This window comes from Ammospiza caudacuta, chromosome 1 (assembly GCF_027887145.1).
Source record: "Ammospiza caudacuta isolate bAmmCau1 chromosome 1, bAmmCau1.pri, whole genome shotgun sequence".
Taxonomy (NCBI): Eukaryota; Metazoa; Chordata; class Aves; order Passeriformes; family Passerellidae; genus Ammospiza; species Ammospiza caudacuta.
This window is the reverse complement of record NC_080593.1, coordinates 130,366,688-130,393,394: the sequence shown is the minus strand read 5'-3', so window position 1 is coordinate 130,393,394 and position 26,707 is coordinate 130,366,688. Positions and strand designations below refer to the sequence as shown.

At 39.6% G+C, this 26,707-nt stretch overlaps 1 protein-coding gene across 1 annotated transcript; it reads left to right on the top strand.

Moving 5' to 3' along the window:
- The first annotated feature begins 5,731 nt into the window (after positions 1-5,731).
- Positions 5,732-25,114, top strand: ATP6V1C1 (ATPase H+ transporting V1 subunit C1). Its single transcript, XM_058805292.1, has 13 exons — positions 5,732-5,802; positions 9,526-9,708; positions 11,784-11,851; positions 12,939-13,024; positions 13,735-13,829; positions 17,512-17,603; positions 18,667-18,765; positions 20,083-20,151; positions 21,446-21,538; positions 21,627-21,720; positions 22,246-22,343; positions 23,467-23,593; positions 24,505-25,114. The coding sequence occupies exons 2-13, from the start codon at positions 9,577-9,579 to the stop codon at positions 24,598-24,600; spliced, it is 1,149 nt and encodes a 382-aa protein (XP_058661275.1). The 5' UTR covers positions 5,732-5,802; positions 9,526-9,576; the 3' UTR covers positions 24,601-25,114.
- The last annotated feature ends 1,593 nt before the right edge of the window (positions 25,115-26,707 follow it).

Genomic DNA, 26,707 nt, shown 5'->3' with positions numbered 1-26,707 from the left:
GCCAGGATTATAACCAAAGGAATTAAATGAGGGGAAACAGAGAACTTATGAGAATACAGTGAATTCTCATACTGGTTTTTAAAAAATAATTTTAAAGGAAAGCTGTCCAGGACAGTTTTTTTGCTTTTCAAATTTTGGGATTTTGCTTTTCATGTCAAAACTACTGTGGTGGTAGTGTGTATTATGTCTTCTTTAGTCAGCAACTTCTGTTCCAATGCGTCATCTACAAAGGCACAAGGGACATACATCCTGCTAGGCTGAATGACTGCTTCTAGAGCTGGGTGCCAAGTTATAGCAGTTGGTACTTTATTATCACTCATATCTTCTGAATCTGTCATAAAACATAAATTGCCAACCCATTATTGCTATTACTGATGTGATTATATATGGCTTCCATTTTTCAGAATATACAGCCATATAACTCACTTAATACTACTCTATGATAATGAAATTACCTAAAGGGAATTGTAATTCAGTGTAGGCTCACAGTAGGGTTCAGGCATTTAACTCTAGGGAAGTGATACCTGGCACCACTGGTGTCTCGAGACCTTATTCATGGCTTCTCCCGCAGCTCCTGAAGCATCCATTCTGCTGACAGACCCCTCTGGACTTGGAGATTCCTTCCACTGTACAGATCAGTAACTGTGCACTGCTCTGCTGTGCACCCTGCAAAGTTCTGCTGCCTGAGCCCGGCAGCTGGGCTCTGCTGTAGGTACAGGTGTACTGACAAAGAGGGAACTGCCTGACTTTGGAATATTTGGGAATGGGACTAACATGAGATCTGGATGCAGCAGGTGTGGATGGAAGTGCTGCACAGCCATGGGGCTGAACATGTCCCCAGGTGCTGCACGCTGTACAGGGCTACAGCCTAGGAGCCCCACAAGCAGCCCCCATCAGCTTGTCTCTACACCAGAACTCTCAATGAAGGGCTCTGAAACAGACCCATGGCAATACTGAGCTTCCCTTCCATAAATCAGGTGCTCTCCCAAATCACAGCAGAGTATTTGAGAACTCTGTCCTGTTTGGAATGAGGGAGGCAGGGTCAGTGCTGTCCATGTGGAGTGTGCAACTGGGATCACAAATGCTGTTCATAGCTTCCCTCAGCTGGATTTGGACACGGATTTCAACTCTGTCAGAGTACAGCCTGCCCCACAGCTTCTCAGGCATGATGGTTTAAATCCTTCTGCACCTGTCCTGAATATGCTGCCCACATTGTGGAGAATAATTAAATGTTCGTATGCATAAATACATATAAATGGGGATTTCAATGTAAATTATGGTAATTTAGGAATTTAAAAAATTTGGAAAATTCAGATTTATTATCTGCCTCAAGTACTTGAACTGAAGCTGAAAGTCAGGGATGAAGTTTTAAAACACAGAAGCAGCTAGGAAAGTGACCTTCTGTCTCCAGCACAAAGCTTACCTGATGAAAAATATTTTCTACAGTTTGCAAATGTCTTTTTTCAAAGACTTACATTTCAATCTTAAGGCTTGTGTCTCCCAGGCAACATCAGGAAAGATTGAAGAGCAATGTGCTTTGATAGATATTTTTTATTAAAATGCTTTCAAAAGAGCACCTCCAGGAAAAATAAATAACAAAGTAATGGAATTTTTTTTCTCTGCTTTCTTTGAATAATTTTGGGAAAACAATAGTGTTTTTTATCTCATTCTCATATCAGCCAAACTGATGGAAGCTGTAGGATGGGGCTTTATATTGCAGTTTACCCATGTTACAGAGAACATTATGACCTTACCTAATTGCATTTATTTTTCAGATATTTGAATACTGCACAACATGATACTGGAATATAACTACAGCAATATTATTCTTCCCTATCTTTAGATCTACAGATATTTTTCAGCTTTAAAATCATAACTTTCAATTTTTAGGGCTTTAGTCCTGCAAATTGTATAGAATCCTTATTTTACCACCTTTATTACCAGAATAAAAAAATAATCCCACTGACATATAAATAAAAAAATCATTTAAAATTATGATAATGTTAAATCTGATGATAAAATTCCCATTGTCCTCAGCAAGTCAGTTTGTCGGCTTTTCTAAGTATATCAGAGAAGCCTCAGAGGACACCAAAAAGCAAGGGAAATCTGTCCCATCTCTGATGATCTCTGTTGGATACATCCACATATCAAAGAACACACAGCTCTGCAATAATAATTGGAGGAAATTTGGCTAAAAATCAAATAAATAAATTTAGAACAGGTGAATAATAACCTGGTGAATAAGAACTCAAATAAAATCTGTATTTCCTTCAAAAATGACCAGAGATGTCAAGACCCACCACACTAGAATGGAAAGCTACGTTCACCACGTTCGTTCGTAGCTGTGAGGGAATGTGGAATATCAGTCCCCACTCACAGCTGAGAGGTTTCTGCAGGACAGAGCCCTGGATGCTTCTGGCACTGCCCACAATTGCTCCTTGGCTGAGGCTCCTGCACAGCTGCCCTGGGTTCCCTCCCTGGGGACTCCCCACTGCTGCCTGCTGCAGCACTCGTGCCTGGGGTGATATAAAATCCTGTGGGACCCCCCTAACCCTGAGTAGGGCTACTGTCGTCACCAGGATATTTAAACAGCAGCAGCTGCTTTTACAACCTATCTCACGTGGTCTCATTTTCACTCTAGAGATCTAAAAGTGCAACCACTTCATGCAGCTGGTAAAAGATCAAGTCTAAGGGCAGCCCTGCCCCCATCACTTCTTACTAACTCCCAGGTAAGCTTCCTCAATGCTAAGTAGTTTTATCTCAAATACCTCTGTGCAGCCCAGTGCCCACTCAAGTCAATGTGTTTAGCCTGTGCATATTAAAAGTATTCAACAAAAATTACTCAGATATTCAAAGCTGAATACAGGCCTACACAGAGACCTGACCCAAAGTAATTTTTTACATATATTTTTATTATAGAACAAAACTTCTATACAATGATTTAAAGAGATAATTATTTTTCAAAAATCAAAACAGAAAATAACTGAGATCAAAAAGACACATAGCAGTTCCCTCCTCCATGAATGAAGTTTCAACAAATAGATTTCTCAAGACATAAGAAAAGAAGTATCTATTTTTTTCCAGGCTTCAGAATCTTCATACAAATATCCCTGTCAGGCCAGATGGAGTAATAGTACAGGGAAGTAGTATAAAAATATTATTGAACATATCTGTTTAATCTACCATATATCCACTCCTATTGTAGCAGCTGTGGTTTTAAATGCTACTATTTACAGATTTCTCCGTAACAGCATTTATAATGATGGCACATCTGGCTTGGGTTTCTCACCAATATCTCATGTAATGACCATACTGCAGCTCACCAGTACTGCGCATTTATTCCAAGAGTGATAATATCCTGGTAGTTTGATTTGTGCTAATCACTTTTTCCTTTTTTTTTGTTTTCTAGTGAAGAGTTATAGATTGCCTACAGCCTTGCTTTGTACCTCATTGATATCAGTTAATCAAATGGCAAATACCATTATAAAACCAAGCACATTAGGCAGTGGACATTAGGTAGCAGATCATAGGTCCCTGTCCTCAGAATCCCCTCCTGCAGTTTTACAGGCATGTTAGAAATGCTTGCTGTTCATCTCTTAAAGATTTTTAGAGTATCATTTACTAACCACTCTGTTTATTTATAGAGGTCGATGCCAAGTTTCCATCTGATAGCTTGGAGCTACGGATCACTCAAAAAAATCTTATCTTGTTCCAAAAATAACACAGATAATGTCTTGCATTTGCTGGTTAGTGTTTGCATATAGCATTTATTGCCACATTTTGAGGAAATGCCTTGCAATACTAATGCAAAAATGTGCCTATTGTGAAATTTTATAGGATTTTTCATTGAAAACTGAATAATGCATCTGTTAAGAAATTTTTCTTGCTGCAATTGTTAATTTGGGATTTAAAAATAAGTCTGTCCACTTTTAAGGTAGGCAAGTTTCTATTTTACTGTGTTTGTTTAGGGTAAGCCTTTTTATACTGCTATGAGAAAAGCCTCTCTAACAAAATTGTACCAGTAGGAGCATGCAAGAGCATTTTAAAGGGCTGTGGGCACTCCAGCAATGGGAACATTTTCAGCAGCCTCTGGTGGTTGAAGTACAACATAAATGGCTGAAGGAAAACTGATCTGTCAGACCAGATCTATTTTAACAACATTCACACTTTGACTAAGCAGAGTTTGGAGCTTCTGCATCTTTAAATACTTAAAGGCAGAAGAGCTCAGGACTAGAGGTCTGAAGTTGCTCCCAGAGTCACAAAGCCACATCCTTCACTGGGTTGGAACTGTGTGAAGTCACCTTTGTGATATCTCTGGTCATATTTGTGCCTTCTCTCTGCTGCACAAGCCACCCACAGCTATACAATGGTTCCAACTCTTGCTTATTTGGAAAAAGAAAACAAAAACAACAAAAAACTGAAGAAAAATAGGAACAAACTATTTGTTTCCCTACAACCAGCAAACCAAAACAGTTTGTCTTTTGTGCACAGTTTCTGCTTTCTTCAGATAATGTTGTGAATTACAATGACAGGCATTTTCATACAACTTAACTAGCAATAGAACAATTTACAACCTGCTCTTTTTCACTCAGCATTTCTACTCTAAGCTAAGACAAATGGGGTTAGGTGCCAAAATAAAACAGCAACAGTTTCTTCTCATGTGCATGTTTTTCCACTGTCACCTGCATGCAAGCCTTCTCTTTTCTCAAGCCCTTCACTGCAGACTGACAGCAGTTAAGCATTCCAGCACGTTCCCATAGCTGAGATCTCTAAAGTACACTCTGTTTTCCAGCACTGTGTGTTTTCCCAAAGCTGATCTTTTCCCCTCTACTGGGCATTCGTGAGGACGCATCTCGAGTGCTGTGTCCAGTTCTGGGCCCCTCATTCAGGAAGGGCACTGAGGAGCTGGAGGAGTCCAGGGAAGGGCAGCGGAGCTGGGGAAGGCTCTGGAGCCCAAGCCCTGAGCGGAGCAGCTGATGGGGCTGGGGGTGCTCGGCCTGGAGCAAAGGAGGCTCGGCCGGGACCTGAGCGCTCTGCAGAGCCCTGAGAGGAGCCTGAGCCCAGGGGGGTCGGGCGCTTCTCACAGGTAACAAGCAGTGGAATAAGAGGACAAGGCCTCAGACTGTGCCCGGGGAGGTTTAGGTTGGACATCAGGAGGAACTTCTTCACTGGAGGAATGATTAAACACTGGAATGGATTGTCCATGCCTAGGCAGGTGGTGGAGTCGCCATCCCCGGAGGTGCTTAAAGATAGACTGGATGTGGCACCCAGTGGTAGTTTGGTTTACATGGTAGTATTCAACGTGGTGGATTCGATGATCCTAGAGGTCTTTTCCAGTCTAAATAGTTCCATGACTCTGTGTTTCTGTAATCTGAGGAAAATCTACTGGCCGCAGCAAGAACAAACACACACGCTTTCAAACCCGACCATCCTTCTCTGCCCAAAGGGCAGAATCGTACAAAGCCTCCTTGACACTGGGCCGCCCTGAGCCACATGTAGTTTTACACCAACTCCCTAATCAAGCCCAGATTAATCAGAAGTGGCCTGGGGCAGTCGGTATCCTGAGGTGCCTGTGACGACAGTAGGGTATCCAGGAGAGCAGCCACGCCGCCGGGGCGGGGCTCGAACCCGCGGCCCCAGCGCAGCCGGCAGTCACTGCGCAGCCGGCAGTCACTGCGCAGCCGCGGCACAGCGCCTGCTCCCGCCCCTCGTGCCCGGCGCTGCGGCGGCGTCAGCTGACCGCGGGTCACGTGACCCACCGGCGGGTGAGCGGGCGGCGGCGCCGGGGATGGAGCAGTGACGGTAACGGCGGGGCCGGGCCCGGGGCGGGCGGGGGCAGGGGCAGGCAAGGAGGGAATGATGGAAAGAAGGACGAGTGTCTGGGCTACCCCGAGCGGCTGCGGCAGCGTCCTGGCCTGCCCCGGCGCACGGCCTCCCCCGGCTCCGGGCCGCGCAGGGCCTGGCACGAAGGGCAGCGCCGGCCGGGCCCGGCGGTACCGCGGCTCCCGGGGGCTCTGCTGGGCCTCAGGGCCGCCGGGCCGCCGCTCTGCCGGTGCCGGGGCTGTTTACCTCGGGGAGGCCGAAGGGACAGCGCGGCCCGGGGAGCCCAGGCGGTGCCGGGCTGTGGGAACTGCCATCCAGTCCTGAGATGCGGCCCGGCGGCTCCGTGGGGAGCCAGGGCAGCGCCCCCCGCTCCCGGGCCAGCCCCGGGCCGCTCCGCACAAGCGTGGGCACTCCCCACGGAGCACTGTCCCCCGCTGCCTCGCTGCGGCCGCTTCTGCTTAGGGAACGTGGAGGCCGAGCACCAGACGTGATTTCTGAAAACGAGCTTGAAGTGACACTCTAGGGACTCCGTGCTGGGCCGCATCAGTAAACGGAGGTTTCCTGTTGAGCTGAATAGAAGCAGTTGTCCCCCGCCCCTTGCCCTGGTTTTTGTTTTTATTGAAAAATATAATGCTGTAGCTGAGATTCGGTTTTGACATCCCTGTATGTTTTTCTGGGTGAAGCACTGAAAAAACTTGTTCATAAGTTTTATTTTAGATTGTAGTGTACTGCATGATAGATTTTTCTTTGGAAATGAAGCAGTGTACATTACGAAAAAGTCCTGGTCATAGAGGTACATTGTGTGAATAGGCTACCCCTTCTTACTGCTTATTCTAGGTTTTATTTTGAACACTAGGTATTTCCAGCTTTATCCTGTGGTTCTTTTCTTTAATTTGCTTGGCTTTCATTTTGCAGTCGGTCTCTATGTATTTTTTTTGTCTGACCAGCATTTTTATCTGTTTTTCAAACCATTCTGTAGCACTTCTCCTTTCTTCACTTCTTGTTTAGTATTCTCCCCTGTTCTGGTTTCAAGGCCTCTCATGTAAAAAACATTTAAAACTCTTCTAGCAAGCTTTTTGTTCCCTTGTGTGTATTTGATAATACCTCCATTTTACCTAAAATGTGAAATTATCTTACTTCCCGTGACTGTTAGAGATGGAACACAACTTCGGGAAAACCAACCAGACAAAAAATGGTGAGGGAAAAAGGGAAGTCCAGTGACTTAATGATTCCTGGCAGCTACAACTGTTTCTTCTGGAAATTTTATAAATATTCTGTAGAGTATTGATGTTTGTGGAAAGCATGAGAATGTGACGTTCCCTCTGTCTTCCTGAGTAGGATCTTGGATTTCTGTGTTGTTGCTTTTCTGTCTTTTGCTTGGATATTTGCAAGTCGCTGCTGCCACCACTTAGTTTGCCCAACAACTTTTTCTAGCCCTAGTCCTGTCAAATCCAGACAAAAACAATTTAAAGCTTTAACAAACTTTGAAAGTGTGTGTCAGCAGTAGTGGTGTCTCCCTGAGTAGGTGAAGTTTACTGTAACCTTTCCTGTGCCTTTTATAGGGCCAGAGTTCAGTGGAGTGCAGGGAAATCTCTCTTGTGCCAAGTCTGGCATGCATTAAGGAAGATAATGCATCATAGTAGTCCAAATAAGAGGAAAATTTGTTTTGTTCCAAATCATCAGTAATTAATAGACTCCTGTGGAGACCTGTGATGTGAGATACTGCAGCTGGTGCTAAACAAAGAAGCCCTGTAGAGTAGTGATAACTGATGTTGTGTGTCTGGTCCTGTAAATGTTGTGATTTCTCAGCTACCTGCACCTGCCCTGGCATTGTGTGGCACTGCTGTGCTGGGCTTGGTGGGCAGTGCCAGATGTCACAGAGGGTGTCCTGTCAAGGGCCTCAGGACTGGCTGTCATCATCTCCTGCTGGAAATGATGTCCCTTAAGTCCAAGGGGGATGGATGGCTGCTGTGCTTCATGATAGTGATTTAATGGCTGGTAAACTTCAGCTTTAGGCTTCCTGAGGAGCTGAGCAAAGAATCAGCAATCAGGCCTGTGTCTTACCTGGAATTGCAACACCCTTGAATGAGTTCACAGGGGAAGGACCTGTGTGTGTTGTTTTGGGCTAAGTTTGCTATCACATACTGATTCTAGCAAATACAACATTTGATTTGTTCTCCCTCAAAAAAAATTGAGTGCTGTACTCTGTGCTCATGAAATACAGGTTAGTCTCTAGTCATTTAAAGCTGCTACAGAAGACATTGCAGATATCAAAATTTAGATTCTGTCAAGGTACACTTTGATTTTGTTCTTCATTCTCTTATTAAAAACATCCAGTAACTCTCAACCAGCTGTTTCTGCTTCTTAGTGACAAAAGAACATAAATACTCTTAACTTCCTGAGCTTGTCTGCAAAATAAACACTTTCTTGACTGATGCCAGTATGTGTAATCTTATTGATGGTTTGCAGTTGTAACAGAGATACCGAGACTAGAAAGTGTTATCCTTTTTATTGAAATCTTTAGCTGCCAGGAAAAGCTACTTGAAAGAATAAACTAGAGTTTATTTAAATAATTTTAGGTATTTATTTACTTTAAAACACTGTCCTGATCTGAAAAGTGATTGGACAAGAGATATCAGAGTTGAAATTTGTTCAGTTTTTCTTATTTTTTCTAATGTTTTCAGAAAAAGTTGACTGTTTTACAGACACTGGAATGTCGGAATTCAGGACATCCCTCTGGGTGTCCAGAGTTGTTGGGACCCCTGCCAGGGGGCTCAGAGACCCTGGCACACAGCCCAGAACACCTGTGGGTTTGATTATGACTCATGGAGCAAATTGCCAGCTTTGTATGAAGACCTGAAAGCCACAGAAGTTTAAGTAGTAGTAGTAATAATAAATTATCACTAGGTGAAAAAGTAGATTTTGGGGTTTTTAGAATAGGGGTTTTGGGGACAAGATGGAGGGCCTTGGGTGTATCCAGCCTTTCTTCTTCTTCTTCTCTACCTCCATCTTCTGCTGTGATGTTGGCACTTTTAGATTGGTTTAGAGTAGAAGCTCACTGTCTAACATAGGTGATGGGTATTGGAAAACAATTGTAAACATTGTATACAGGGATAACACCTCCCTGGGGGCTGGCAGAGTGCCTGGGATTGTCCTGCTGGATGGACCTCGGCAGGGCAGGAGAAGGAATTTTATAGATAAGAAACAAAAAATAACTCTGAGACTGAGAGCTGAAGAGCTCCGACTCATTCTTCAAACGTGCAGGCTCAAACAGAGACTTTTCACAGAGACTTTGTGTCTTGGGGCTGCAATAAAACTGCAACCTCCCGAGACTGGAAAAGGTATCCAGCTGTGAAAATATAATGTGGGTCCTGTTTTATTTGATTTCTTTTCAGTTAGATTGTTTACTTGTTATCTTTCTATGAAATTGCAGTTGCTAATGAAAGGTGCTAATGTTGCAAACTCAGCCCACTTTAACATACAGGATGGGCAGTTTAAAAAGATTTTCCAACTGTGTAAATGTGATTTGGAAGATAGGAAAAAATGAATTTGAAACCACATGATACTTCTGGTAAAATCTCTTACGGTGGCTGTAACAGCACTTTAGCAATGTGGAATGAGATGTTTTTCTTCAGGCCAAGCTTTGACTACTGTATTAATAGCAAATATTTTTTCTTCTTTTTCTTGCTTCTCTTCTGCTAGCATCTTGCCTTTATCCTCTGAATCAACAGCCACCGAGATAAAGGCACAAAAATGACAGAGTTTTGGCTGATTTCTGCTCCTGGAGAAAAGACCTGTCAGCAGACATGGGAGAAGCTACACGCAGCAACTACAAAACACAACAACCTTTCCACTAACTCAAAGTTCAATATTCCAGACTTGAAGGTATGGAAACCCTGTGTCATGTCCTAAGAAGTGTGTTTGTTTTGCACCATCTTTGTTTCTCTAGATTAAAACCTGCAGTTGTTTTAGAGAGAGCAGCTGACTTCTCTTGATGTGTATGTGTGGATCTAAGCAATAGTTCAGACAACGGTAATCTTTTTTCTGAACTTCTAAGTTAGTTGTTCACACTATAAGTTTTCAAAATTCAGCAACCTGTGTTCTTTCAGCAAATAAAGCAGTTTTGTTCTGAGGATGGTAGTCTTGATCTCATGATGGTAGCAGTTACTTGGAGAAGAAAAATAGGAACTTGTGATCTGATTATTGAGAATTTCCTTTGACGGTTTTGTTTTGCTTTTTTAAAAAATTATTTTAAGTTTTTTCCCCTTCTGAATTGTCTGCTCCTTTTCTCTGTCTGAGATACAGTGAAAGGTTCAAATTAAAATACAGGAGTTGATCAAAGAGCTGCTCTGCCTTTTCTCTGTCCAGAAGTAGCATTCTTCTGTTAGAGCAGTGGTTTATCTCTGGCTGAGCATTCCAGTGTGACCTGCCAATGTGTTGTGGAAAATGGAAAAAAAACTGTTTGAACTATTCTGTGAGAAGCAAATAGTAACAAAATCTGAAAGTAGTTGTTCTTGGTTTAATACCATCATCAGGATACGGAAAAATTATGAGCCAATGTATTAATTTAGAAAAGGTCTTTCCTGATGCCTGGATGTTTCTTGAACAAGAATTGGAGCTCAGTGAAAGCCCTTCAAGGCTTACAAAATTGAGGAGAAAAATGCCATCAGTCTTGGTCTGTTGAGTGCATCAAGTTCAGGTGGCATAATGCCTTTTTCCTGTCTCTGCTAAGGAATGAGCCCAGGGCACAGAGTGCTTCAGTGTGCCTTTTAACATCTTCAAACTGCCATAACTTGTGTTCACATTTGGACTGTCCTCACTTAGAATAGGGACTAGAACAAATGTCTGTCTCCTCCCAGGATATCCTTGGATATGACTCAGGATGGCTTTCAAACTGTAGGGTGCCTGCAGCATTTAGAGGAGTTATTGCTGAAAACTGTTGGGGCCCATCAGGGTTAGAAGCAATTTCTTTTGCTTCTACTGTGCTTCCTAAAAGGGGCAGAAGCTGAATATACTTTATATACAGTGGGAAATAATCTGGCTTCTGTGGACCTGGTGAGACTGTTAAAGCAGTGAGATCCTTTAGTTAAAACTCATTTAAACAGTGGTTTAGTCTCCACTGAACAGCAGTCTTATTGCTTAAGGACTTGCTTGTCCTGAGGCTTTTAAGTGACTAGTTAAAATGAGCTTCCTTATTCTGCTTGTGGCCCATAAGAACGTGAGGCATGGCAAGTCATTTGTGTGATATTTCTTAAGTAATTCTGCTCCTTTCTGCTTCAGAACTAAACAGAAAAGGACTAATGTGAATTTGAGTGGTCAGGTATACAGAAAGTAGATGCTAGGTTACAAATATGTTAAATGTTAATAACCCTGTAATATTTCAGTGAGAAATGTGTACTCTAGATACATGAGATTAGGGAAGAAGGTATTTTTCTGGAGGAGAAGGGAAGAAAGAGTGAAAGCTTGTAGACAAGCTAGATATTTTATTACCCAAGATGCAAAAAGTCCAGACTCTTGTTGGTCTCACTGCTGCAGTACTCTGGTATTGTCAAAGTTTTTAATGTCCAGGTTGCCTCCAGTGCTGAGATTCCTGAGCAGTGAAATTTCACATTTGATCTAAAGTAGTGAATTAAGTGCTCGAGCAACTGCTTTGTGAAAAATGCAGCCAATTTACAGCATAGACATTGTTTTAACGTGTTTTGGATGGCTGGATTGCAGAACTGAAACTGAGCACCAAACTAGAGAGTTAGATCTGATCCTGTGGTGCTTTGAGGCAGGGGTGATATCTAACAAGTGAAACAGTGTGGCTTTGGTAAATCAAGGTGTCTGAAATCTTAGAGTCCAGCATTTTATGTAGTTCTGGAGAGATACTTGTTGGTAGATGTAGCTTTTACTGTTAGCTGGTTTTCTCTTTCTATGTTTATATACTTCTGCTAATGCATTTTGATCTTTGCTTCTAGGTTGGCACACTGGATGTTTTGGTTGGTTTGTCTGATGAGCTGGCTAAACTGGATGCATTTGTGGAGAGGTAACAGTTCATTTTTACTAGGATGCAGAGTATTAGAATGATGTGATCGTTTGCTGAGTTCTAATAATACACAAGTTATTTTCAGCATTTTTTGTATCACAGTGATCCTCTGCAGGTAGTCAGCAAGCTCAGATTTAAGAAAGCTAAGATGTTGGTTTTCAAGAACAGTATCTGTTCTTGAAAAAAGGAAAATAATCTGAACTACTTTTGGAATAGTGGAACATTTTGCATTCTCTCTTCAATTGTGCTGTGTGGTGCTGGGTCCTGGAGAATTGTTAAAAACTGAGCCTGACAGGTGCAGGGAGTGGTGAGGAAGTGAAGTAAAAGCTTGTAATTCTAGCAGGATTACTGTTTTCACACTTTGAGAAAGTTACCATGTAATTTCCTAATCCATAGAAATACTTAAAAGTATTAATAATAAAATGCAAAACCTATTCATTTTGAAGAAACTAATGACCTTTTGAAAGTGATTTTAAGCAAAAGTAGCAAAATTTCACATAACCAGAACTCATGGAGCTATCTTCTGTTTCAAGGAGAGCAATCTTAAATAGACATTTTAATTAGAAAAGGAAACTATTTGGCCTGGCACATGTGAATAATATTATACATGGCTTTTAAGTTAGGAAGGCAGGTCTTGAGTGTCAGATTGCATTGTCAGGGTTATCCTGTGTTTAGTTTGTATTACTGTTGACTTCTACCTCTCTACCTGTTTCTAGAAAGGGGTTAGAATTTTGGAAGTACAACAGACTTTAAAAAAAATTGCAATATAGTGACTTTACACTTGAAGTCAACACCAACATGAGGGAGCTAGCCTCACCTTGTTGAGATCTGGTGAGTAGCAGCAGTAGAGATTTTAAATAAAGTTGTGGAATACTGAGAAATCGGTCTCCTTCAGCTATTGAGCCAAGCTTGTGCTCTCAGAAAGTTTGGATGTAGAGCAGTCATCGTCCTTGTTTGATCCAGTCACTTTTGAACCAGTCTCAGGCAATTTAAAATGAGTTTTATGAATGGTATTTCTCAAATGGCAGGTTTAGGGCTTTATTGGTTTTTTTTAAATATATTTTTATCTTTTTCTTCCAATTTTCAGTGTTGTAAAGAAGGTGGCCCAATATATGGCTGATGTTCTAGAAGACAGTAAAGATAAAGTTCAGGAGAATCTTCTGGCCAATGGAGGTAAAGTGTTAACCATAATATCCTAATGTGTTCTAAAACTGTAGAAGGGAAGGCAGTGATCCTGAAACTTACTGAGGTGTCAGGAGGCCAAGTGCAGGGGGCTGCTCCTGGGTCAGGGAGCCCTCAGTGTCAGTACAGGTGGGGCATGGATGGATCAAGAGCAGCCCTGCTGAGAAGGACTTGGGGTGCCAGTGTGCATTTTATTTCAGTAAAGAGCTACACTTTTCTCTGAACCAATATTTTATTTTCAGAGCCGTTTAATAGAATTATCACAGCTTGCATTGATGGAAGAGAGGCTAGTATGAGTGGATAAAGGCTTGGACTAGTGTCTTTTGTAGATAGCTGTACAAACCTGTCACTTCAGGGGAGCCACATGGTCATTGCTGCCTTTTTTGCCATCATAACCTTCCCTTCTCCCACCCATTTTTCACACAGAGCAAAAAGTAGTTGCTTTTGTCTGTAGTTCTCCAACCATCCTTGACTTGGTAATAAATGTCATTTACAGTCTACAGAGGTGGTGAAACCAATATCTGGAGGCAGAGGTCATGGATAATTTACAGCTTGTTTATTTTCAAATTTCTTAAGCAACAGGGTACACACATGGGAAGGTCCAGTCTGTTACAGTTCTCTTCTGTTAGAGCAGTTCTACATAGAATATAATACAGTTGTCTTTTTATTGTCAATCTTAACAAAGTTCTTTAAAATTTTAGTTGACTTGGTCACCTATATAACAAGGTTCCAGTGGGATATGGCCAAATACCCAATCAAGCAATCCTTGAAGAATATTTCAGAAATTATTGCAAAGGTAAGGTATCTTGTTTTATAAAACTTCCCTATTTGGAATTGGGATATTTATGCACAAAACTTGCTCTCAAAGAATTTTGTCTGTTTTAGTCAGCAAACAATAGTAGTGAATTTTGTAGCAGCTAGTAACCAAAGAAATACATGGGATGTGGCTAGGATTTGGAGAGTGCCCTCTGAAGGCCATCATGCAGTCTTTGCTGATTTTTGTTTCCTAGGATCACTGAGCTAACAAATAAATAGCCAGGAAATGATATTTACATTTCAGTTTTGCTGTGTTAGCTTATTGTTTGTCTGATGTTCTCAAACCTTGTGGACTTTTAGCAGTGAACCAGGGAACTTATTTACATTCTGAAAGCTGTGGCACTCAGTTGTGAGGGGAGAAATAAGCCTTCATTGTTAGATGTAAAGAAAGCTCATTGAGAGTTTTCATGTGTTTTCCTCATCTTAGGCAAAGTGTTTCGTACATGGAGGGCTTTATTTTTTTACTTGCTTGTGAGCCTCTACAGGGTCCTCAGGAGTGACTGGTTTAGACAGTGAGAGAGTTCTCTGTAGACAATCCTTGCTTTAAGATCTTCCCAGCCTCTTCGGGTTTTTTCCCCTTCCCTGCTTTCTGTTAGCTGCAGACTGGCTCTTGGAACTGCCTGTGTTACTAACTGGAAGTACATAACTTGCAAAAAGGAAGAGACTGTTCTGGGTACTATAGAGACAGTCTTTGGTGGTGGATGTGTAGGGACTATAATGGGGTTGGGATGGTGGTAAGTGCTGGCAGACTTCTGCTTTGCTGTTACTGCAGATTCCTGAAACTATTACATTAATATTTTTGCAGAAATTACAAAATTGTAATATATGCTACAAAGCTGACTGAAAATGCAATTAGTACTTTCATTTTTGAGATTTTCTTTGGGACTATCATTGTATCTTGAATTTATTTCACAAATTACATTTACTAAGTAAATGTAATTTAGTTTTCTTGGAAAACACCTGCAGTGTGGCCTTTTGTTAGAGGATGGCTGTCTTATGGCTCTGAAAATTTGCACATTAAGAATATCTTACAGATATAAAATTAAAATATTAATATCTGACACTAGCACATATTTACTTCTTCAGAAGAAGGTATCAAAGTGAAGCACTGAACTTTTTACAGCAGTTATAGTGCAGCAGTTGTTTTTGCAGAAATTAAATTTGTTGAAAAAGAAACCTAGGACATGAAGAGATATGCTCCTTTTTTGAAAATTATCAAATATTCAGTGCATGTTATTCTGTGTCCCAGAGTCTGCTAGATAAATAATCTGCTTCAACCAAGCTCTAGAACCTGAACTTCAATTGTCTTACATTCTTCACCTACTTTAGGGACCTCATTGACCTGTTGTGTTGGATAGTAAATGTAGACAAACAGGTCTGCTGGAGTTCAGCTTGAGTCATCCTGTTGGGGGTTTCCATTTTGCTTCATGTTTAGCTGTGCTTGTATTCCATAGGAACAGCTTTAGGACATAAATGTGTAATAAATCTGATTTCAAATAGTTTATAAAATATACACTGTGAGCCATAGATGTATGTCCATAAAGTAGAGAAGGAAGATGACTGAAGATGCCTTATGTTCCTGTAGAAATGACCCCAAGGAGATCATATCAAAGGACTTAAAACAGTTTTGTCCCAAGGCAGAAAGAGTCCTGACAGAGATAAAGTCTTCATGTAATCACATGCCAAAGTGAAGATATAGGAAAATTGATAGAGCTACATTAATTAAAATCTGTGAAGCCTCTTGACAGGTTGATGTTAAATAATTTGAAAAGTTTGTCAAATAATGAATTACTACATTTCCTGTATGGTTTTATGTCATCCTCACTCACTCAGGCAGCACATTCTGATGTCTGTCAAAATGAGTAATGGCAATTGCGGTGGGGATTTGTCAGTTGAGAAGAAATTACAGCAGTATCAGAAACATTTAAAATAAAATTATATCTCCTGAAACTATTCATCAGTTTTTTTCAGCTTTCAATTTGCAGAAGTTTTGTGAACCCCAGCATCAATACAGAAGACTTTTGAGATGGCATCTGTGCTGAGAGCTTCACTTAATCGAGTTATTCTTTGGATTTGAAATTAGTGATCAGACCTATGCAAGGAGACAGCCTCAATATTTTTAGTGCCCATGTCCAACCTTTTCAGGAGCCCAGGCATGCATCCAAGTGCAACAGCTCAGCTGTATGGCTGCAAGACACTGGCTAATGACTACCAAAGTGGTTTAAATATCTGGGATTGCTCTGTGTAGAGATAGGCTCACTGTGTTAGACTGGCACTTTCCTTAGCAATATTGTGAGTCTGCCTCCTTTTGCCATGACCTTTGTGAGTTATTCACCAATTCTACTCACAGAAGGAAGTTTGTATTGTTGCCTCATTTGGTAATTTTACAAAAATTTATTTTCAAGAGTTCTGTTGTGGCATTGAGGTTTGTGGTTCTGTATTCTCTAACATTCAGTAGGAAGCAAAGCTGGTGGTTTTTCACAATAAACTTCAGTGCAGCAGTAACAGGTTTTTATCTAAGCAGTCATTTTTTAAAAGACTACTGACTCTACAAATGAGAGCAATTAAGAGTATTGTCATGTAGGAAATGCTGAATGGAACTGGTTTGTAAAGGCAGTGTTTGGTATCAAAGGTTTTTCCGTTTTGTCATTAATAATGCATAGTTATACTGTTATTGAAAGTTTTGATCCTTGGAAAAGGCAAAGGGTTGTCAGTCTGGGGAAGATCTAAAATGCACAAAGGTACTAGCTTAATATTTTCTGATTAATTTTCCTCTTATGTTGTCCTCCAGATGTAAAAAAAGAGGTGCTGGTGTTCTTGTAGTATTAAAAAGTTTTCATGAAGGTATATGCCTTGTGTGACACCTGCTAAAATGTTCTGCATGTTGCTTTGCTAAAGGTTGTATCAGTCAGAGGATTTAAATAGCTTTAAGTACTCATCTGTTTAATTTTGTCATTTTTCAGAATATTTTGTCTAAAGGATTTCTGTATCTGTAAAGGTGCAAGCTGTTAATGTGTTGCTACATGAAATGAACAGAATGTTCGGGCTTTTGAGGACTTCCTGCTACAGACAAGCCAACTTAGGTGTTAACATAAACAAGGTCACTATTTAATTAAATGACCTTGCTTTTAAGAGAGATTTATTTTGTGGAAACAAAATCATATCTGCATCTCCAAGCTGAAGTGTTTTATGCAAACAAAATGTTTTGTCAGTGGTCTAAGTCTATATAAAGGGAGAGTCCCTTGACAGTGTTCAGAAACTTTTCCCTGGGGATTTTTTCATGCTTGTACCTCTTTACTACAGTGAGGAGGCAGTGAAGGAGGCAGTAGGCAGCATTGTAATCCCAGACCAACACTGTGCCATTGCAGTTACCCAACTGTTACTGAGTGTGCTGATTTTAAAACACTTCCTTGTATAGGGTACACACTGATATGAGTATGGTTGGCAGTTTAACTTGTATTAATTAAAGTGCTTCATTTGTTTTGTAGTCTTCCACTTGCTGCCAAGTTATCTAGCTGGGAATGAATAATTTTTGGTAGTCATGCTAATTAAGCCATCCTTCTCAAATCTATCCTCCAGGATTACTTGAGCAGCAGTGGCAAGCTGAACATAAGTTCTATTCTAGTTCTTTAGACATAGCTCCTTTTCTTTTCATTTTTAAGGGAGTAAACCAGATTGACAATGATCTAAAAGCAAGAGCCTCGGCATACAATAATCTCAAAGGGAATCTTCAGAATTTGGAAAGAAAGAATGCGTAAGTTGTATTATTTTTTCTAATGTAGTCCAGGAATGTTATCTAATAATGAAAACTTAAGAAAATGTTTACTCTAAGCTTAATGTACTTTTGAGGTGTTTATCAGTCTTGAAGAGCAGCTGTCATAAAAGAACATTTATTACCAGCTGTCTGGTTGGTGTTAACTTACCTGTGACTGAACAGCAATTAAGAAATCATAAAAACATGTACAAATAGCATAAATTTCTGGAACTTCTGAGAGGAGCTTGCTGTTAGTGGTAACACTGCTACTTAGATGTCTTGTCTAAATAAGCAAGTCTTTCCTTCACACCACCTTAACTGGTTTTCTTCCCTCAGAATTTACCAGCAGAGACAGTTGGGTACAATAGCTGTTGGGTACACACAGATATTAAATTAAACGAGGACTGTGTGTTGTCTTGTCACGTACGTGTGATGATTATCTGTACTGAGGTACAGTAGTTATTCTGTGCAAATGGGGTTGATTAATGTGCCTGAACCCTGCCATTACAGTGGATGGCACAAGCCTGCTGGCTGATTCAGAGCCATGGGTCATGCCAATGACAGTACATGACAAGGTGTTTTAGGAGTGAGACATCAGTTCTGTGCTAAGCCATGCAGTTTGTCAGCTGAACGCCGTTAAACCTATGTGTATTCTTGGTCTTTAATGAATACAAGGAAATACACTGCTTTAAGTTTTTATTGATGTTCTGCATGTGGGTCTGTACTATAACTCTGAGGCTCCATGTGCTAGAATCCACAGTTAATAGTTTTAATGGTTCTTGCCATTTTAAATCACTTCTTAAAAGACAAGTTGGCCCCTTAAGTGTGTGACGTATTTGGAATATGGAAATGACGCACAGCAGTGGAGCTGCTGATAAAAACGTGAGTGGCTTTGGACAGTGAGATATAAAGGGCATATAAGGACATTTTGTTTGCTCTGCTAATAGCAATTATGTAGGTAAAATATATTTTTGAGAATGCTATATTATCAGGCACTGGAAACTGTTATCCAGACAAATTCAGTTCTTAAACTTGTAATTGTTCTGGCTTTGTTTCTCTGCAGGGGAAGCTTGCTAACCAGAAGTCTTGCTGATATTGTAAAGAAAGAGGACTTTGTACTTGATTCAGAATATTTGGTCACATTATTAGTGATTGTGCCGAAGTAAGTTTATTCATCCTAAGAGTAGAATACAATAAGAAATATAAATCAAATAATAGATCTCACAACTCTATAATACTGTCAGAATGACATCTCAATTTGCTTGGGGCTTTCCTGGATGAGCAAACAGAACTGTTAAGATGCTCAGGAGAGATAAGTGAGCGTCTGTGCCTGTGTTCCTTTGTTCACAAAAACTTCTTATAAAGACTGCTGGGTGCTCGTGAATTTCTTGAAGAAACTGGAAATTAGATTTATGTCTCTTATTCAGTGTTTGCTATGAGTAGACATGCTCCAGATGGTGTCCTTATGAAAGTAAGTGCTGAGTAAAAACATGACTTGTTTTACATTAGAAGGCTTAATCATTAAATTATCCTGGTTAGAACTATGCCAACTTCCATCATTTACTGAGTGAACTCTTTACTGCTTTGCTCTGCACGTTTTTAGATTGCCTGAACACTGTTTTTTGGGTTTTTTTTTTACTTAACTAAGTCTGTGCCATTGGAACCCTGCTTATGTCCTGTGAAAGGCTTGCTGGGGGAGCAGACTGTTCTTATTTGAAATGTGTGAACAACAGAAACCTCATGTTTTCCCTTGACCAAGGAAAGTGGTGATACAGATGCCCTCAAAACTGTTGTAAAATGAAAAAATGGCCCTTGACTGGAGCTGCAAGCAGAGAGCTCCTAATTTGTGAAAAGCCCACTGGCTTTCTTTACCACAGGAGCTATTAGAGTCTGTCAGATGTTTTTCCTCTGGTGAAGGAAAACCAATTTTGCAGTGGCTTTAGCAGAAAGCAAGTGGTTAGAATATCTCTGCTGTTATTTTTTCTGTTTTTGCTGTTGAGAGGATGGAACCTCTTCACAAGTAACTACAGAATAACAGGGCTTCCAAAATTCCCAGTCCTTCAGGCAAGTGCAGGACTCTAGGGAACCTGTTTATAATTGTGGAAGAAGTAATGCTCTGCTCAAAAGAGCAGAGTTGCATGAGGAGTTTCTGATTAACTTTGACAGTTAATTCCATTTGGTCCCCTGAGATCTCTACTTAATGATGATTTAATTTCATAGTTCTTTGATTTAAAAAATGTTGCACTTGTAAACTGACATGAAGACTGAAAATATGTTACTTTTGCAATCACTATAGTTTATTTATCAATAATTATAAAAACAGCATGAGGAGAACTGAGTGTTTCTTGAGTCTTGCATATTTCTTAAAACCTGCACCTGAGATTGATGATGTGATGATTAAATGTTGTTACCTTTAAAAAAAAGCCTTGATCCATTAATCTCAGATTAAAAGTCTAACAATAACCTGTGCATTCTCTAGGTTAAATTACAATGACTGGGTTAAGCAGTATGAAACACTAGCAGAGATGGTTGTACCACGTTCCAGCAAGTAAGTTGTGAAATGCTAAATCTCATATTTGCGTGTGCTGTGTTTCAGGAGTGTTCTTCATCTAGAAAGACTTTGAATTTTAAAGATTGGTCAGAAACTTGTCAACATGTCTACCTTATCTGATCAAGTAATTGAGGAAAGATTCAGGTGAACTCTAGAGTTAACAAAGTTATCAAACGTAACTTATGTGAGAAGAGTAAGAGGATTGAAGAGTTAATCTATTCTGGTCAGATATATTCAGCCTCTGGCTGGAGAGTGGTGGAGATAAGCAACAAATGCTGGCTGCTGGCCTGTAAGCTTTAGGTCTGTATTCACAGGACTTGAAACAAGTTATATGAGCTCTGAAAGCTTCCAAAGAATGGAGAACTGGAAGTGTAAATTTGTTGTGTTCAAAGAAAGGCAGCTTGTCTCTTTGGGTCCTTGGTATCAGGCTGCTGCTAGGTGCTGTGGTGGGCAAGATTAAGCCACTTTAACAACCTTGTAACCACTTTGACTGGTAAAGTCCACATGTAGCACAAAGCACCGATTTGTGGTTAATTTTAACTGACAGACTGAGGTTTTGGTCAGGAAAATCTGATGCTACTAGTTCTGAGCCACTTAAAAAATCGGAACTTGCTCTGGATAGCTTCACATTTGGAAGACCTGCTAGTGCTTATTTCATTATTGTGAAACCATGGCCTAGGGCTAGCTTAAGCAAAGGCAACTTGTTAAACTGTTGGATAATGCTTGTATTGAAGACAGTATCACATTGAGGAACAGTCTAAATCTGTTCAAGCTTTTTTTTTTCCTAAGGTAAAACCCCAAAATAAGCAATATTATTTTTAATTATAAAATAGTAAATCTAGGGGTCATCTTTGCAGCCTAAGAAATATTTTGTTTTGCCAACCTGTATATTTTTAATTTGTGTATTTTTCTAATTTACATCCATTTCATTTTTCTTTAAAACACACATTTCTAATAAAACTGTAGTACAAATGTTTCAGTACTAAACCAGCTTCAGCTACCTTTTTTGTTAAATAAGTTTTAATTTGAACAAATATCATATGAAGTGGTTTTGTGTGATGAAGTCTCTGAATGTGAACGGTAAGCTGCCATCATTTATGAAGGGAGCAATTAAGAGCAGTCAGTTACATTCTGTATGAGGTGCTTAATTTGGGAACTAAATCCTGTATAATTATCTACATTTATGTCTTACCTTGTAGCAATAAAGTACAACTTGTGGTACTGTGTGACTGATCTGTGCTGGCTTGAACCTGGTTAATTCTGACACTTGGTTTGTTTTCTTTCTGTGTAGTGTACTCTTTGAGGACCAAGACAGCTACCTTTGTAATGTCACCTTGTTCAGGAAGGCAGTGGATGACTTCAAGCACAAAGCCAGAGAATATAAGTAAGGTTTATTTTGTGTGCATTCTGTCTCTCATGCTTTGAAGGATCTCTAGACAGACACTTTTGATTTTATTCACTTCCAAATGCAGATTTATGGTCCGTGACTTCCAGTACAATGAAGAAGAGATGAAAGCTGATAAAGAAGAAATGAACAGACTGTCAACTGACAAGAAGAAACAGTTTGTAAGTCTTAATAAAGTGGTCATTACAGAAGTGTGAGACATCTAAGACTTGTTATTGCTACATAAAATTTTCATGAAGTTGTGATTCAGAGAAAGCATTGTAGGGATGACATGATATAGGCAGCCTGCCACCCAGCTAATCTACTCTGGGATAATTGAATTTTGTGCAGCACAAGTGCTCCTCACTGCATTGAACCAAGGGCTGGTATCGCAGCTGATAATGTTTGAAGTTTGAAAATGGACAAGTGTTTGAATTGCATAATCAGATATTACTAAAAGGATCTTTAATATAGTTAGATCATGGCAACTGAGATGGGGACCTGAAGGGACAATGGGAAGTCTCATTAAATGTCTCTTTACTTTATATCAAAACACTCTTGAGCAATTATGTCCATAGTGAACTCTGTCTTTATCTTGTCTTTTATTATGGTACAGATATTGAGTAGCTGCTCAAACATGCATAATGGGCTGAGTCTTTTCTGATGTTTGAATAGCTTATTTTTTTTCCCTCTCTATTCTTTCACAGGGGCCTCTGGTTCGGTGGCTGAAAGTTAATTTCAGTGAAGCTTTCATTGCGTGGATTCATGTGAAAGCATTGCGTGTTTTTGTTGAATCTGTTTTAAGGTAATGAGGCAGATTTGAATAGTGATTTTCTTCCTAGACTTGGTAAGAATTTACATCTAGCTTGGGTTTACCAAATTGAAGCAAGTGAATGCTGCTCTTCTGGGAAGGAGGAAGCTAAAAGTAGGGCAGTAAGAATAGCTGGTGGCAATAGCTCTTGTTGCCAGTTGTGAAATATTTGAAGTAGATAATTGTGTATCTTCCCCTTGGATAGTCTTTTCACTATTGCTTTAGGAGTTACAGATACTCTGTAAATAGCAGGGAGACATATTTGCTCATTTTTAGGTTACTTTATGAGCTGCTTGTAACAAGAACTAACTGCATCTTATATTTAAATGGCAAATTTGAATAGTTCAGAATAACAATAGCTTGGCATCATGAAATCCATGCTTTTTCTTTAAGACATGCCTTTTGTAATCTAAATTTTTCAGTTTTAAACCACTCAATATTCTAATTAGAAATTTTATCTGCTTTTTTTTCTTCATACTATCCACAAGTGTTGTTACTAGTCAAGAACAGATGTAGTTGTTCTGCAAAGGAAAGACCTTTATTTTTTATAGTTGAAGATGTTCCTACTGTGGTCAGTAAAGGGCAAGGTGTTTTTAGCCTTTTTGATCAGTTGTCATAAAGGAGAAAAGCAGAGGAGAAAAAGAAAACAAATCACATGAACTTGCATTCTTGCTGCTATGGCCTTATTGTGAAGACAGAACTTGAGTAAAGAGTAAAGAAGAAAGCTGAACCTGACTGAAATGTTGGCAGCAGTTTCCACACTCCTAGAAAGGAAGATTAAGTAGAAACTACATGGTCTACCAAGTGTGATAAGCAAAGTAAATTAATGGAATGTTCAAAATTTAGTCTTTGATCAGGTAACATTGAGAATTATGCTAAATACTCAAGGATTTAAAATTATTTTAAAAATATTTAGGCTTCTGTTTTGTTATTTTAAGCTTGAAGTTCTACTTTTTTGTTGTCTTATGAACTGTAGACACAGAATGGTTTTGCAAAAATGGAAATTAGCAGAATTTCCTCTTCAGCAATAGGATTCTTTCTCAAAAAAAAATCTGCTTTGAATTATGAAGGAAGGTTTATTTCAGCATTTCCATGGTTTTCTACTTGACTTCCTCAGGTACGGTTTGCCAGTTAACTTCCAGGCAATGCTGCTTCAGCCTAATAAGAAAACAATGAAGAAACTGAGGGAAGTTCTGTATGACTTGTACAAACACCTTGACAGCAGTGCAGCAGCTATCATTGATGTAAGTACTATTTAACTGCTGCTAGTGTGTTTAAACAAAGTCTTTTGGCATCATTAAAAAGCTGTACCTCTCCATATTCTTCATTTTCTCACAGTACAGAGAATTTTGTCTCCATAAAAAAATGCTGCCTCTGTTTTACACTTTATGCAGGCAGATGGTGTTTAAAGTTGCATCCAATATATTTGAAGAGCTGTCTGGTTTAAAAGTCACATGTAATTTCTTCTTACTGCATTCTTTCCTACTGCTGATGGAAAGATACAGACTGCAAGTTAGCACAGTAGTCCTCTGCTGTAGAAGGCTGAATCATTGTCAAAATGGAATCTGCCTTTCCATCTGTAGAGGTCTCATTTTCATGTGTAAAAACTGGTTTGTTGGGAGGCTTATTCTGCTAATTGGCTTTTTATTGAAAATCAGTGATGTTCGTAGTTAAAGGGTAACTGAAGATACCATGAGTTTAGCTGAATTAAAAAAGATTCTTAACATTATATTGAATGTAATGTATTTCCAGGCCTTTTTGTGGAAAGAGGATGTGAGACAATTTAGGTGAAAATGAAAGATGCTGAACTTATATAATGCCTTGGATCATTCAGCACCCTATAGCATTCTCATCAGAAACTGGCAGTGTTTAGATGTAGTAGTGATGATGTGTTTACTATAGCAATGGATGTGAATTATTGGTACAGAACTACTTAGACTTCGAAAAAGCACTTTGTACTTAATTTTGAAAAATACTGTTAGTCATTTGTCAAGGTTCTAACTTTACCTGTTACTTAAACAGTCACTTGAATGTGAAAATTTAACCTTGAAATCTTACCTGGCCTATTTGCTTCTAAAACATATTAATATTTCAGCTACTTCTTAATAGCAGTTTGAATTGTAAGAGTATAACTGGTTTCAAAATTTATTTGCAGGCAACTATGGATATTCCAGGTTTAAACCTCAGCCAACAGGAGTACTACCCATATGTGTACTACAAGATCGATTGTAATTTGCTGGAATTCAAGTAAAAGTTCCCTAACATGACAATCTTCTCAGTGTTGGTGTAAACAAACAGAAGTGAGGTTGAAGTATAATAATACTTTTAACATTCTACTAATCATATGCTTGCTTCTTATGTTAGGTGAATTGAACACACTGTGGTCCATCTCTAGACATTTTCTTTTTAAAGAGCGGTGTAGGTAACCAGCTTTTAATCGACTATGTCTGTAAATGTATATTGAGAGAATTGAAGTATTTATAAACAGAGTGATTTATTTAAGGAAAAGCTTATCCCTCTTTCCTATGGTGGTCTGTGTTAATTCCATTTACTGTTGTTTATAAAAAAAACTTGTTTACAGAAGACTAGTGTAAATGTTCATGGCCATTTTGTTCATTTGATTTAGTAGATACAACTGTGTTAACGTTGTTGAACTGTGATGTAAAGTATGTAAAATTGGTATGAAATCGTGCTTTCTGAATGGTTTAAAATTACAATTGATGCACTGTAAACACAGGGAAAATAAACATACCTGTGCAAATGTGTCACTTTCTTCTACCACATAAAATTGCAGATACTTGTGTCTAAACTGAAGCAATATGTTAAGTCTTTAATAGTGCTGCATCCTGCACGCACTGGTACAGAAATAGAATTGGCTTCAGCACAAGTACTTGTAGGAGATGCAGGAACTAATTTTGCTTTGTGCAGAAAGGCTTGAGTATGTTGTTTGGCCACCACACATATGTATGAATGCTTTTCATGTTTATGTCTTTGTGACTAAAGAAAAGATCTGAGACAATTACTGGGAAGATGACAGCAAGCTGGGATAATAACAAGCTAGGCTGAGCTGGGATTTTGATAATTCTTCTTTCTTTTCAGTCAGTTGAAGCTTGAGACAATTTTATTGCTTTGCATACTGTGCTATTAGATGCTCACTTTTTTTTTTTTTTGCAATATCTGTTCTCCATACAGGGAATATGATGGCTTCCCTCTCATGAGGGTAGAGAGGAGTTGTTTATTTCAGTACCAGCTATTACTAGTATTCTGCCTGTCTGAGTAGCTAAATATGCAGTAAAAGCTGCAGTATTGTTTAAAAGTGACTTGAATCGAGTGAGACTGGAGGAGTTCTGATTTATCAAAATTAGTATTTGAAGTACTGTAACCACTGTATTCTTTTCTCATTTAGTCCCTAACTGAAAATATCAGAGCTCCAAGAACTAGAGAGCTTTCAGCTGTGGGATCTCTAATCATAACCCAACAGCACCTTGGAGGGATTGGCTAACTTTGTAAACCTACATCGATATCTCTAATTATTAAAAGGGAAGTCTGGGTTTTGAGTGCAAGAGTTGCATCTAGCTACTGATTTTGACAGGGTTTGACATCTATGAAAATACTTGCTGTGTAAATTTATGTTTGCTTTTCTTCCTGTTTTTATAGACAAAAAGAGAAATAGTGAGATCAGGTGTCCTGTTGTGGTCACATTTCTGCTTCTCCCACTTCTCAGTTCCTTACAGAAGATAACAGCTGTTAGTCTATTGTCCAGGTTGTTAAAAGTGTGCCCAAGTGGAAGAGGTTTTCCCTTTTATCACCCAGCTCTGCCTCTTCCACTGACTTTTGTTACTGCTGCTCACAAAGGTTGTCATCTTGGTTCTGAGCCCACTATAACATGCACACACTGCTTAAAGGTAAAGGGGTTTTTTTGTCCTGCCTCTCTAATCACAGGAGAAATCAGGCTGAACTGTTGTCTCTGTTCTTCACCTTAATTCTCTTTTGATTTTGTTTTCAAAGCTGTTCTACAAACAAGTGCAGGTAAGGGCTTAGGTTTCCAGTAAGTGCTGTATGAAATGCTTTGCTGTGTATTTCACCCTGCTCAAGATACTGGTGCTTGCTCAATCAGCCTTAGATACTTCTGAAGTGAATGGAGGCAAAGGACACCACCATCCAAAGTGAGGGAAGCAGTCAATATGCTGAAAAATAGAGATGTGGAAATGCTGGAGAAATGGGCTGACAGGCCCTGCAGGGACTGCAGCCAAGAGAATTGCCAAGTCCAGTGCTGGGGATGAATAACTCTTATGCCCCAGTGTGGGCTGGGTGTGGACTAGGCAGGAAGCAACACTGCAGAGAAGGAGCTGGGATTG